The sequence below is a fragment of the Abramis brama genome (genome assembly GCF_963993115.1).
Source record: "Abramis brama genome assembly, chromosome: 19".
NCBI lineage: Eukaryota > Metazoa > Chordata > Actinopteri > Cypriniformes > Leuciscidae > Abramis > Abramis brama.
Genome location: NC_139981.1, coordinates 17,929,417 through 17,943,373, shown reverse-complemented (window position 1 = coordinate 17,943,373; position 13,957 = coordinate 17,929,417). Strand labels below are relative to the sequence as shown.

General features: G+C 38.6%; 1 protein-coding gene across 2 annotated transcripts; it reads right to left on the bottom strand.

Moving 5' to 3' along the window:
* Nucleotides 1-1,525: 1,525 nt before the first annotated feature.
* LOC311069949 (cytosolic 5'-nucleotidase 1A-like) lies at nt 1,526-9,924 on the bottom strand. 2 transcript variants are annotated; one of them, XM_084093570.1, is made up of 6 exons: nt 9,703-9,906; nt 9,261-9,428; nt 8,373-8,502; nt 7,857-7,979; nt 7,537-7,721; nt 1,526-2,229 (listed from the first exon to the last, which is right to left on the bottom strand). In XM_084093570.1, exons 1-6 carry the CDS (start codon nt 9,823-9,825, stop codon nt 1,612-1,614), a joined length of 1,347 nt encoding a protein of 448 aa, XP_083949696.1. In that variant the 5' UTR covers nt 9,826-9,906; the 3' UTR covers nt 1,526-1,611. The 2 variants fall into 2 exon arrangements, with proteins under 2 accessions (XP_083949696.1, XP_083949695.1); XM_084093569.1 differs by lacking the exon at nt 1,526-2,229 and adding an exon at nt 4,244-5,549 and having other exon boundaries at nt 9,703-9,924.
* Nucleotides 9,925-13,957: the final 4,033 nt, after the last annotated feature.

Genomic DNA, 13,957 nt, shown 5'->3' with positions numbered 1-13,957 from the left:
TTAAAATCTGAACTATATCATTTGTATACAGTGCAATATTTATTTATTAGACCAAGAAGGCTCCCAAAAGCATTTCCTTTTTAAAAGATAAAAAAAGTACTGCAAAATTACCATGATAAACACACATAATTAAGAATATTTAACAGGAAAACAGTTTATAATTGGCAGTACCACACACTTAGTTATATACAGTAGATCAGAAATACTGTCAAAATGCATAAGCATTTAACTTTATGAACAAAATAATAATAATAAAAATAAATAAATAATAATAATATAAATTATAGATAATATTTTGTTTTATATTCAATGGGTAAAAGACAATGACTTAAGTTCACCATGGACAATTCTTATTTATTTTTATTTTTTTACAGAATTACGGTGTTTATTATAAATCATAATATCAGTTTATTTATCCGTGCAAATCTTTTTTTTTTTTTATTCAAATGCTCTCGTAATCTTTAATCAAAAAACGTTAATCTCCCCTCCCCCTCGAAATGACATCTGTTCTCTTCATGACGTATGTCTCTGAGAAGGGTGGGACTAAATATTCTCCACAACTGACTGCAACCTGCCATTCATTTCTGTGTCCATTTAGTTAGCAACACCCAAATTCCTATCATCCAATCAATGAATTCCTGAGGACAAAATCAAGTCCCACCCTTCATTTTTTTTTTCAATTTCTTGTTCCACTTCACTTGGATACATCTCAATAGGGAAGAAAAGACTATCGCAACTTCCGACTTTAAACTGTGCACACATAAAAAAAAATAGGCCTGAGCTTATAAGCTTTTTCTTTGTGCGGTGACACTGATCATCATCATCATCGTGCCACAAAAACAAAACATTTTTATATTTTGTTTAAACAATATAGTGCATATTCAAAATAGAGATACTACTATAATTTTGCTTTGTTTAATGCATCTTTATTAAGTACTGTAACTGAGAATGCCTTTCCACTGATCTTCCATAAGAGATGTGAAAATCAAATTTTATTTTATAACAATGTTATTGTTAATTATTTCACTTCTAACAGCAGACAGGTGAAACAATAGAGCAAAATTTGGGCAGAAATGTTCAGTACTATGTGCACACAAGCTAAAAGACAGTTGCATCTAGTCTTAACCAACATGTGATCATGTGTAGGTTAACTAGGTTTGAAATCTTTGAAACTGTCTACCAGGATGTTAAATCAGGAAAACATGAGAACTGGAATGTGGAACAGGATACCTAAAGATGAGAATAAGTTAAAATATTAATATAGATAGTTTATATATAATTTAAAATATATAAACACACACACACACACACACACACACACACACACACACACACACACACACACACACACACACACACAGTATTGTTATTGTTGTAGCAGAACTAACAATCTGCCAGTTGCAACTGTACAGTTATTATTTCAAATGCAAAGTGAATATGAATGGCAAAAACAGCTCCCTCCTGTGGATTTAGCATGAGTACATTTTGCACGTTTTTTTTTCAAGACAAAGTCTTTCCAAAATACTTGATGGTAAAAATCTGTAAGTTTTATTTTCTGCCAGATCTGAAATAATCATGGACATGTGATTTAAATTCTTAAGTCTGTAAGATTCAGGTTGTGATGCCCACCATCACTTCACTGATGTCCCACAGTTTCTTGGCCACCTCCTCATCTGTGGCCTTAGCTAACAGCTGTTCCTCAAGACAGTTAGCAAAGCACTTCCCTTGAACGCCGTCCACATCTTCAGAGCAGGTCAGATAGATAGAAGTCTGCGCACCCTCCTCGGGGGACTTGAAGAAGGCCCGTGAAGCCAGGTTAAACAGAGGCTTCACCAGCAGTGGGATGTGGACATGTCTGCCCAGGTTAGTCCTCACGATCCCTGGGGTGAGAGCGTTTACCGTCACTCCTGTGTCCTCAAGTCTGTGCGAGAGCTCCAATGTGAAGAGAAGGTTGGCTAGTTTACTCCGTGCATAAGCGAAAGCTTTATCGTAGCTCTGCTCACTGTTCAGGTCATCAAAGTTTATTTCGCCATACTTGTAGAGTTTGGAAGACACCACAATGATGCGACTAGGAGCGGAACGTTTCAGGAGGTCCAACAGGAGGTTCGTGAGCAGGAAGTGACCTAGATGATTGACAGCAAACTGCATCTCGAACCCATCTTCTGATTTGGTGTAAGGACACTGGTAGATTCCAGCATTGTTGATCAGGATGTCAATTCTTGACTCTTCCTGTTTCAGATACAACAACAGATATGCCAAATTGTTAATGTATGCAGTATTTCAGAATACAAGAATGACAAGACAAAATAGCAATCGCTAAAACTTTATTCTACTCTAATTTAAATACCCTTCTCTCCTTTCTTTGCCTATTCTTCTTTATGCACAAGGTTTTAAAACAAATGGACTATAGATAAAACAGAAATACACAATTAAACATTTACATTGAACATAAACTGAAATGGGCCATTAGAGGAAGAACATTAGAGAACATCAGAGGAAGAACATTAAGCCCTAGTTTATATGCCATAACAAATATATAGGGTAGACAGGGCTAGTTAAAAATAGAAGTTGTAACAAGTCCATTTACATAAATGTGCTTTGTCTAGTAGTGGTTTTGTACATTAGTTTCATACTCCTGGTGTTTAGCCATCATGAATTGAGTGAATTTTGTATTATATAAAACTATACTATATAAATATTACTATATTTTAAAGCTGCAGTCTGTAACTTTTGGCGCTCTATCAGTTAATAAACAGAACTGCATGCGTCTTGCCAAACATTGAAGTAGGAGCTACTTCTCTCTGTTTAAGTCTATGATGAGTCTTGCAGGTACTGGGCTACTCCGCAGTGGGACGACCCGTACCAGTCTAAAATAGTCAATACACTTATTGTAGGATTACCTACCGTAGTGATGGAAAATGGACTTATTACATTTTATCTTATCCTACATCTTATCCTACATTTTGAACATACAAAGGAAATTACGGACTGCTTTTAATTATAAATGTATTATTTACAATATTCAATAAATTGACTTTCAAAAATAAACACCTTAAGAAATGATTAACTATGCCCGGTCTTCACTTTATAGTTATTTTGATAGACAAAGTTGCAAAGGCCAGGCATCCCCCCCGCCCCCAATCATTTGAAATGCGTTTCATGCGCGCGCACGCCGCGCAGTCACGTGCATTTCCATCCCAAACTTCTCGAGTGTGCTGTAGTTCACAAAAGCGCATGACGCTTGCACTCCCTTTGTCAGTATTGCACCTGTTTCTTGTCGAAAATAATTCAGTCGTAACATGTTATGCGTGCCCTGTATATATTTACTACACAAGAGTAACAAACACTGTGCTTGGTTTGGTACAGTACCTTGATTATCTCTTCGCTAAAAATACGGACCGATTTAAGCGACGCCAAGTCCAAGAGTTTTATCACTAGTTCCCCTTGCTCTGGTCCGGCCTCCTGCTTGATCTCCTGGGCTGCTTTCTCCGCCCGTTCTCGGTTTCTACATGCCATGATCACCCGGCCCTGACGCCGCAGCAGCTCCGCAGCCGTGGCTTTTCCAATGCCACTGTTTGCCCCGGTCACGATAATAGTTTTGCCGCGCAGCATATCGATAACTTCGTCAAAAGGTTTATTATAGGTAATATCTGCTTCACTGCTGATCCTTCTGGGGCCATCAACAACGTCCAGTTCATGAACAGGTTTGTAGGCGTAAACAATCACGCATGTGGGAAGTATCCGGAATGTTATTGAACTACATTACCCAGAAATCGTCGCGGGTTCAAACGCAATACATGTGTATTGCTTTTTTATTTTATTTATTTATTTATAAGCAATAAAAATACAAACCACAAGCATCCCTACACAGATGAACAGGGCTTACAGTTTAAGATTGTAAGTAAATATTCTAACTCCTTCTCTTTAATTGCATTCATAATATATTCTATATTTAAATATATTCTAGCTAATAAAAAATAATCGTACATTTTATTGAATTAAATTCTATGAACCCCCCCCCCCCCCCCCCAAAAAAAAAAATTCCCCATAATTCTTCAAAAGAATTTGTACAATTCCTCCTACTAACTACTATTTATTTTCATTAACATAAATAGACCTGAAGGTAAGGTATAGCCTTTATTAAAGAACAGTTATATTATGTTTAAAGAGAGAATGACCACTTATAACTTAATTTATTAAAACATTTGTCTAATTGGTCAAGTATGTAAACGCACATCTTTATGGGTAGTTCCAGCCTTTATTTGTCTATCTAGGCCTAGAAACCCATGTTTCTAGTCAAATCCATGTTTTAGAACTACAAACTGAACAGCTTTATTTAGGCACAAAACATAAACCACAATCCAAATAAGATCACTCATTTAATTTAGCATCATAATGAATAAATCCAGCATTTATAACAGTGATTAACACATTTTTGTTTTGTTTTATGGAAAATTAAATATACTTGAGACATTTACACTTTATGGTAAACACAAAGGGGTAATATATTCTAAATACAATATATCAACTGTTTCTCCACATGCTTATCCTCATTTCTTCATTTACTCGGGACACAGTTTGTGTATTATTGAGGCAAGATCTGTCAGGAACACTGGTGGCAGGCCACACACTGATAGTGAGGGAAACTGCCTGAGGATTGAGTTCAGGTATTGACATACAACATCTAGATAAAACTGTTACATTTACATTGGATAATAAAATCTCACACTATAAATCAAATACAGTTACAATATATGTTCCCTGAGTATATAAATCTCACACTATAAATCAAATACAGTTGCAATATATGTTCCCTGAATATATAAATATTCTATATTAAACTCTTGATTAAACATAATATAAAACTGAAATGATCAAGGCATAATGGCTGGTAAACACTTCTAATTGCACATTATTATCTTATATAAAGAAAAAGAAAGGGCTGAAGTTTGAAGTTTAACCTTACAGTGCTGTCAGATTAGTACAGTACATAATATGTTTGTCATTATGAGCACAGTAGCTTCTTTGTATTTATATTTATATTTCCAGCAATCCATTTAACTTAAACCATCTGTACAGATCAAGGTTCAAAATATTCTCAGAAGCAACCAAAAATAAATAAATAAAATTAACTTGAGGGACCTAAAGAGATGGGACTTTTGATAATCATCAAATCATTTAAATTTTTCCTCTGCACCACTTGTTTCTATCCGTTTCCCCTTATGATATTTCTGTCCAATTCCATAGGGCACATGAGCAGCGATTGTCCCGAGCTCCTGGGCACCCTCGATGTGAAACATCTGATCATCAAAGAAGATGTGTGGCCTTATCTTATGAAGGAGAGGCCCCTTAGGAGCCCCAGCCAAAAAGAGGGCCTCGTCTACCTCCAACCCCCAGCTCCGTAGGGTCTTCAGGACGCGGGCCCCAGCGCTGGCAGCACTTCGAGCTGTGACCAAGTAAGTGCGAATTGGGCAGTTGATTCTTTGGTCTTTTGCATAGAACTTACGCTGGAGTTTCCCCAATGCTTCCAGGAAACATTTTAGGGGGCCCTAGGAGACAAATCAAGGATGAAAAGGACTTTGCATGCACCAAACATGACAAGATGGATAAAATGTTAGAATCAGAATTGATAATGAACATTAGTAGCAGGGTTCCCACACCTTGGTTGACTTCAAATTCAAGGACCTTTCAAGGACTTTCCAGGTCCAATACCCTCAAATTCAAGGACTTAATGCGGGGACACATTTGTTGTGTCCAACAACAAACGATGAGGTACCATCGTAGTTTCATGCGCACGTGAACTTCATGGCAAGTACCTCATGCGGGAAACACTTAACATAACTCAGGGTTTTTCCTGGCTCAAAATGAGGCGGAGGTGGTAAAATCCTATTAATGTATTTTAATAATAAGATAATAAAAATTGTTTTTTTTGTAGATCATCACATAGCCTATTGTGTTTCCCACATTGTTTTTGTGGGTAGAGCATGGTACCTCTAGGGGGGTACGGGGGCATGCCCCCCCGTAAGAAAAATGTGTACATTTTAAAGATAAATTCATTAATCTGGTGCACTTTGAGTCACCCAAATCCACTGTTAAAAATAGATAATCCACCCGCAAACCGCCTATATTCTCTGAATTAGATATCTGCATCTTATCATCACATTACAATTATTCAGATTCTAACTGTTAAGCATGATAGTATGGTAACATATCACACTGAAGTAGGCTGATTTAAAATGAACATTTATTTAAAATAAAAGTTCTTCTTTTGGCAAAATTACATAATTCCTTAATAGCCTAAACAGAGGCTTTACTCCCTTCAAACTTAAATTGTTTAATTTCATTGTTGTTTCAATCTTTCATTACATTACTGTTTGAATACACTACTTTTTTGTACCTTTTATAAAGGGCATTTTTCCCATAATTTTATTAAATGTATGCTCCATCTTTCATTTCAAATTCTTAAATTTGATCAATATATTAAATTAAAATAATAAGACACTAGGCTGTTACCAATTCAATTAAATAATTTACATTGAAAAATAATAACTGTATTAAATTAGATTCTTTTAAATATTTTTGAATATACAAATAAGGAATGTTGAAAAGAATGATACTTTATGAAACTAAACCGCCAGTAGGAGGCGGCAGGCGACCGTCTTAATGAGCAAGTCATTGAGTTATTCATTCAAACGATTCGTTCAAAAGGCTGATTTATTCAGAATGAGGCAGTTTATGAATGGGTAATTGAATCTTTGACTCAACCGATTCTTTCAAAACGCTGAATCATTCAGTAATGCAACAACTGTTGCATGCCATGCGCGATGGTTCTGCGGTGATCTTTGTTTGGAACTATTTTCGCTGCTGAAACAGAACAAAAACAGTCATTGCGTCTAAAATGTAAGTGACTTAATTTTAACTATTTGTTTATTGAACTGTTATGAAATCAGTCTCGGTTTCAATCTTGATGGCATTCAGGCAAACAGCTCTCTGGTCGCGTGTAGCCTAGGCTATATATTGTTTCTTAACTTCAATATGTTATAAATAACTGCACGAGCCTCAACAGCGCTACATTGTTACCGTCAGTACATTAGGTAGGACTATATTATTATCAACCATAGGCTATCAATCACCACTTACTTTAAATGAAATAAAACAGAATCATCCTCACGTTTTCGGTGATTCCCTAGTTATTTTTTATTGTCGAGAGACGGAGGCGGCCGCCTCATAATTCTCTATGCAGGAAAAACCCTGGTAACGTAACGCGTAAATGCGCTTAACTAGTGCAAATCAAGCAAGCTAGTATGCAAAGGCCATGAAGTGTTGGCGAAATAACACATTAGGGGACTGGAGTGAATATGGAATTATTTCCAGAAAACTTCTTGCACAAAATAAATTCAAGCACTTTCAAGCACCTGTCTCTATGTATGTTTATTTTCAAAAACTTTCCAGGGCCTTGAAAACATTTTTTCAGATTCACAAACTTTCAAGGATTTCAAGGACCCGTGGGAACCCTGTCAACCAGTCTTAGTTTACCTGAGCAAGAGGCTTGTTCTCAAACTCTTTCTCATGCTTAAAAAAGGTGTCCAATCCGTGTTCCTTCACGATAATCTCAGACTCGTCAGAAAACAAAACAGCATCCCCGTCGAAGGCTACCCGTAGCTGCGTGTCACTGAGCTCGTTCTCACTGTCACAGGTGAACATTGTGGCAGCGGCGATTCCTGTAGAAATGGCCATTTAACACAAATGTATCTTTGACACAACTCATTTAAAGCAAGATTGTTTTTTTTCTAAATTGAAATTAAAATCCCAGTTATATCACAATGCATTCATATATATATATTTTTTTTAAATACCTTCTTCGATAGCTTCCTGTACCTTCTTTGAATCTTTGGACAGGTAGAGGTTGGTCATGTAGGCCTTTAGGTAACCAATTGGACTCTCTCCACCCGTCATGCAAAATCTCTCTATATTTAGATCTGGAGAGAGAGAGAGAGAGAGAGAGAGAGAGAGAGAGAGAAGAGAATTCATGCAATTGTTGTTTGTATAGTATGCAGTGAATATGCTTTTTATGCTTTTTTTTAAGCAGTAAATATGTTTTTTTCCTGTCAGGTGTGCTGTAAACCCTAAAAAAAAACATTATGTAAATCACTGGACAGTTTTTCCAGACAGGTCTTTAGCCAAATTCTGTTCTGTCTGCCTGCACTGACATATTTCCTGTTGATCTAGGTCTGTGTAGAATAATATTTTTAAAGAATATGATGTTGATCACTATCAAAGGCTAAATTGTAGGCTAATATATGTTGTTTGGTTGAATAGTAGCTTTAGACAATCCTGTACAGGACATCTGAGTCTCTGTTTTCTTTCTATACCGTAGTGATTGATGCTGTTGATGAGACGAACTCCGACCTGGGCGTGGTTATTAGTCATCAGCACAATATCAAACAGCTCCTCGCTGTCTGGGTATAGTTCCCTCAAACGAGCATTTACGTTCATTAGTGCCTGTTGATTAGAAAAACATAGTAACTATTAAAGGTGTGACTTTGGATGCCTAAGAATATCCATGTAAGTCAACAATACTCTGATTTATAGTTGTTTAGTGCAATAATATGTGATGTAAAACCATAAAGGATATAATCAATTACACAGAGTTCCTTGTAGAAGACACAGTAATGCTCTGTGTTTCAGTCCTGCCCTGCAATAAAAAGGACCAAAGTCCCTCCATGAACAGAAGTGATAGCACACGTTTATTTTCCAGCATGCTGCTCTACATATTTCCATGTGATTTACATGCTTGCCATTTTAATTTGTATAATCTGCTAATATTGTGTCACATAATGTAAATTCTGGTCTGTGTTTGCTAATCTAAATGTTTATTAGTTTACTAGGTTGCTAGTCTTAACTTCTTGACTGATGTTTAATACATTTAATGTTGACGAAATAAATGAGTTTTTTGTGGACGAAATAAAGGAGTTAGATAAAAGGTAATTCAGTTAGATTTAGATTACCTAAAAGTAATATATTATTAAATACAGTTTTAGTCATGTCATTTGTAACCAATACCAAATGACATTTCTGGAGTAATATACATAGGCTTAGGTGAACAGAGGTGTGTTGCCAGGTGCTGTTATAAAGTGCAATCCAGTTATTAATGGCATCATGTTCCTGACGGTGCTGGCGAGGGTAAGGCGAGTGTTATGATCAGACAGTTTTGAAATCTAGTAGTATGGTCAGTATGCATTGTTTTCTGTTGTTGTTACCTTAACGAAAGGAAACGAGACCCCTGGGGTAAAAAGCTGATCCTCCAGCTCCAGCTGGTGCGCGACGTACCTCTCCAGCCCCTCTTCTTCAAACACCTTCCTCTCCTTCACCATGTTAAACAGCGTGCGCGAGGACACCGCAATGGTCACTGCGCTGCTGGGTTTGGGCTGCAAATCAAAAGCAGATAAATGTTTACAACAGCAGTGGTCCGTGGACGACAAACAACCTGTTCCATTCGGTCAGATATGTGCAGCGCTGCTGTCACTGGCGTAATGACGCACCGTCTACACTGCAGGAGAACTCGCTTTCAGTGTAGACGGCTTTCTTCGATTATAATATATGTGTTGTCTAGTTTTTCGCGTCGCTATCACTGTAGATTGGGTATCGGATGGGGGAGACGCTGCTGTCATTCGCAGCTTGTTTACACTAACAATCGCTTACCGGACGGGGCTTCTTCGCTGTTTTCGCGTTGTCAAATAATGCTTTGACAGCTGCCCAGTCTTTTTCTTCGCTGTTGTCGGGGTTGGACTGTCCTCCTCTCTCAGTGTCTTCATGTTTACTCATATTGTTGTTGCGGCAGGGACCGGGAGACTGACTGGTTGTGTCCTGCGTCCCTTCTCTAGGGTAGTTGAGTTCCTCTCAGCATCAGCACGACGCAGTGACGTCACCAGCCCTGGGCAAGTGTCTCGCATGACGATTTACATTTAATCTTTTTTCAGTCACTTTCAATCATAAAAACAAAATGAATAAATAATAAAAATGATAAGCGTCTTCGTAAATGCACCGCATACTAATTTCTTTGTTGTTGTTGGTAAAGCATTACACTTTACACTTGTTTTGTTTTAGTTAGCTACATTTACTGGCACATCACAAATATCCTTTATAATGAGCTATAGATTAGATGCTCATTCATCTGGAGATATAATTGTGTAGAGATAATGTAGCCTATGTATTATTATGGTGAACAATAACCTAATTTTTTTATCTTTGCATCAAAAAATCCTTTTCCTGAGAACAAAGTTCAGCTTAAGTTACATGCTTAATAATACCCGCATTACAGAGTTGACACTTGTCTGGTTTTACTGTGTTCGTTAAAATGTTATTCTCATGATAGTGTTTCAGTTAGGTAGTTTTAGTTTAGAGGACCATAATGGTATTTAATTGTATTTTTGACTTATGTACTGAGAAATCCTTGTGACAATTAGCCTCAGTCACACATTCAACACAGGCAGGTGTTATCTGGATAAATCTGGAGGCATAGCCGCGGGAACATATTTTACCTGGGGGGTGCTGGGTAAATGGGCGGGGCTTGATATTGCGGGGTGGTGCTATGGTAGAGTTTTTTTTTAAACAAAATCCTAATATTAAACAGCCCAAACAAAAAGATGAACATCCAAATGAATGAGTAAAGAGTTGTGAGAACGCTCAGAACTAATGATACATTTTAAAAAGCACAGCACACAAATCTGCATATTACCTTATGATAGTCACTCAGGAGTGCCGGTTCACACAGAAAGCATAATCTTTCAAAGCGAAAACGCAAGACGCCAAATGCGGGCAGTGGAACGGGGAGAAAACGCAAGGTCTCGAGGCGCGTTTTAGTTGAACTTATTTTAACTTGAGTGCTGCGTTTTGAGAATGCTGTGTCATGCGCGAGACGCGAGCACAACAGTTAAACACGAGTAGTGCGGTCACACTGAAAAACAATGGAAAAGTAGCAGAGAGGAATGGTTGACGTTCTGTGTGAACAGCCCCTAATGCCGATGAATGCTAATCAATACATCTATATTTAGTTTTTTCACATGCATTAAATGAGTGTCAAATCAGTTCTGAGATCACGTCACGTCACTCACTCCATGCGAGGTCGGCTTATTGCCTTATGATAAATTCATTTCTTTTAGAGTCATAAAACCTTATTCGACAACATATAAAAATGAAATAATCTTTAGAGTAATTTTATAAAGGTTGAAGGTGTTCTTAAAAAACAGGTTGAAAAACAAAAAGTTATTTAAAAGTCATGTCATCTTAAATTCCAATGTAGTGAAACAGCTGTCGTCAGGTGGTGCTGCAGCACCCTCAGCACACCTAGTTCCCGCTAGGTATAAAAAAAAAAACGCTAGGTATAAAAAAACCCCAAAAACTTGTATAAAAGTAGGAACTATATAAAGAATCTAAAAGCAACTTTCAGCAAAGTCTAAGACTGACTCTTAACTGTAACTGAAGTGTTGTGAGCTAAGGACTACAATGATGTCAAGGACTTTACATGACGTACTTGCGTCCTGTCGTCATCATTCCGTCCTTCGGATGAGACGTTAAACCGAGGTCCTGACTCTCTGTGGTCATTAAAAATCCCAGGATGTCCTTCGAAAAGAGTAGGGGTGTAACCCCGGCATCCTGGCCAAATTTGCCCCTTGGCCCCTGTCCATCATGGCCTCCTAATCATCCCCATATACTGATTGGCTTCATCACTGTCTCCTCTCCACCAGTAAGCTGGTGTGTGGTGGGCGTTCTGGCGCAATATGGCTGCCGTCGCATCATCCAAGTGGATGCTGCACATTGGTGGTGGTTGAGGAGATTCCCCCTTCTATGTAAAGCGCTTTGAGTGCCTAGAAAAGCGCTATATAAATGTAACGAATTATTATTATTATCATCTATGGGGGCTGCATCTTGACATTGATTGGTTTGTAAACGGACATGTGTCTGATGTCAGCGTGTTGTCAATTCGGCGGTAGCTTTGACAAGAATGAATGAACAGATGCATATCGTTGCCACTATACTTTTATTATTACGGCATTACTCCCTGCAGCACCAACTATATTCTAGGCTAGTTCAAATCCGCCAAATGAACGTCCTCGTTGTGCAAACATTTTATCATCGCTGGCAGGACGCAGGAAAAGTGTGTGTGTGTGTGTGTGTGTGTGTGCGTGCACACGCGTGAATCAGCTGGAAGAAACGCTGTGGGCAGGACTGACAGATCTGCACATAAATATTCTTCTTCAGTTGTTTAGGCTACGCGGGAACCACCGGAACTTCCTGTAAATGGTCTGAAAGTCCGAACCATACAGAAAATGCTTTCACACTAGAAACAAACCAAACCTTTGTTCAGTTTGATCCGGACCGAGACTACCTCTTTTCGTCGGACCAAATTTCGCCTGTTTGGTCCGGACCGTGGTCCGGGGGAAGAATATAGAAGTCTACTATAGACTATAGAACTATAGAAGTCTATAATGTGTTATGTGTATGCTAGGTCAAAGAGATGTGTTTTTAGTCTAGCTTTGAACTGACAGAGTGTGTCTGCTTCCCGGACAATGGTAGGAAGACTGTTCCAAAGTTTTGGTGCTAAATAGGAGAAGGATCTACCGCCAGCAGTCGATTTTGATATTTTAGGTATAATCAACTGGCCGGAATTTTGAGATCGCAATAGACGTGAAGGACTATAATGCGTTAAGAGCTCGCTCAAGTACTGCGGAGCTAAACCATTTAGTGCTTTGTAAGTAATCAGCAATATTTAAAAATTTATACAATGTTTAAAGGGTAACTAAACCCCTGGTCAGAGCCTGACTCCACCCACTGGCAATATTTAAAAAATGCTAGAAATGTGGGCAGACCCCAGCGGAGATAGAGGGGACGAACCGAGGGCGGGGCTGAGCGGGGGGGCGTGCACCTGAGACCTGCTGTCAGACTCTAAAATGGAGAGTGACTCACAGGGTCGCAAGACGACGTAAAGTACATACATCTGATGAGTTTTATTGAGTTGATGTCAATAGCGACCCCAGAGGATTAACTTTAGCCCAACCATAAATTATGATTAAAATATATATTATCACTCACATCATCTGCTGCGGTGGTGGAGTCCGTGCAGGAGGAGCAGCGTTTGGGACTGTGTCGCTTTTCAGCGCGAGCTGTGTGGAGAAGCCCATTTCCACCTCTATTGCGTTGGAGAAGCAATCCCGCGTAAAATGCAGGTTGCACACTTGAGCTCTAGGCAGGAACTCACGGTCTTCCAGGCCAAGTGCATGCAACCACTGGCGCCTAATTTCCAAGTCTGCTGGAAAGCTATGCAGTCCAGCAGTGCTGTTGCAACCAGCAACACTACACCTATGTACCCTCCTGACCACTGTACTAAATACAGATAAATCTACGCTAGCTCGTACCAAGGGCGTGGTGAGCTCGTACCAAGGGGCGTGGTGAGCTGGAACCTGCTTATGCCACGTAGTACTGCTTACGTCACATAGTACCGCAAACATCCAATAGGAAAATTCAACTGCAGTAGCCACCGTTCAACCTGAAGAGGGCAGCACTCAGACATTTTTACACCATATATTGTAGAATTAAAACACTTTATACCCAAATGTCAAAAAAGTTACTCGACTTGTTTATTAAGCGTGCAGGGCAACCACCCAGTAGAGCATTACAATAATCTAGCCTTGAGGTCATGAACGCATGAACTAATTGTTCCGCATTTGTCAATGAGAGCATATGGCGTAATTTAGATATATTTTTAAGATGGAAAAATGCCGTTTTACAGATACTAGACACGTGACTTTCAAATGAAAGATTCGTATCAAAGAGCACACCCAGGTTCCTAACCGACGACGAAGACTTAACTTAATGTTTTAGCACTAAGTTAATAACTAATGATCTTTGCAACGGAAGTGAATCAATCTATCAAAACTAACTTTAGCTGGACAATAAC

Coding starts and splice junctions, on each gene's coding strand:
- LOC311069949 (XM_084093570.1), bottom strand. CDS start 9,825: ATGAGTAAACATGAAGACACTGAGAGAGGAGGACAGTCCAACCCCGAC. Junction 7,980..8,372: donor CAACAGCATCAATCACTACG/GTATAGAAAGAA, acceptor CTCTCTCTCCAG/ATCTAAATATAGAGAGATTT. Junction 7,722..7,856: donor ACAGGAAGCTATCGAAGAAG/GTATTTAAAAAA, acceptor CCATTTCTACAG/GAATCGCCGCTGCCACAATG.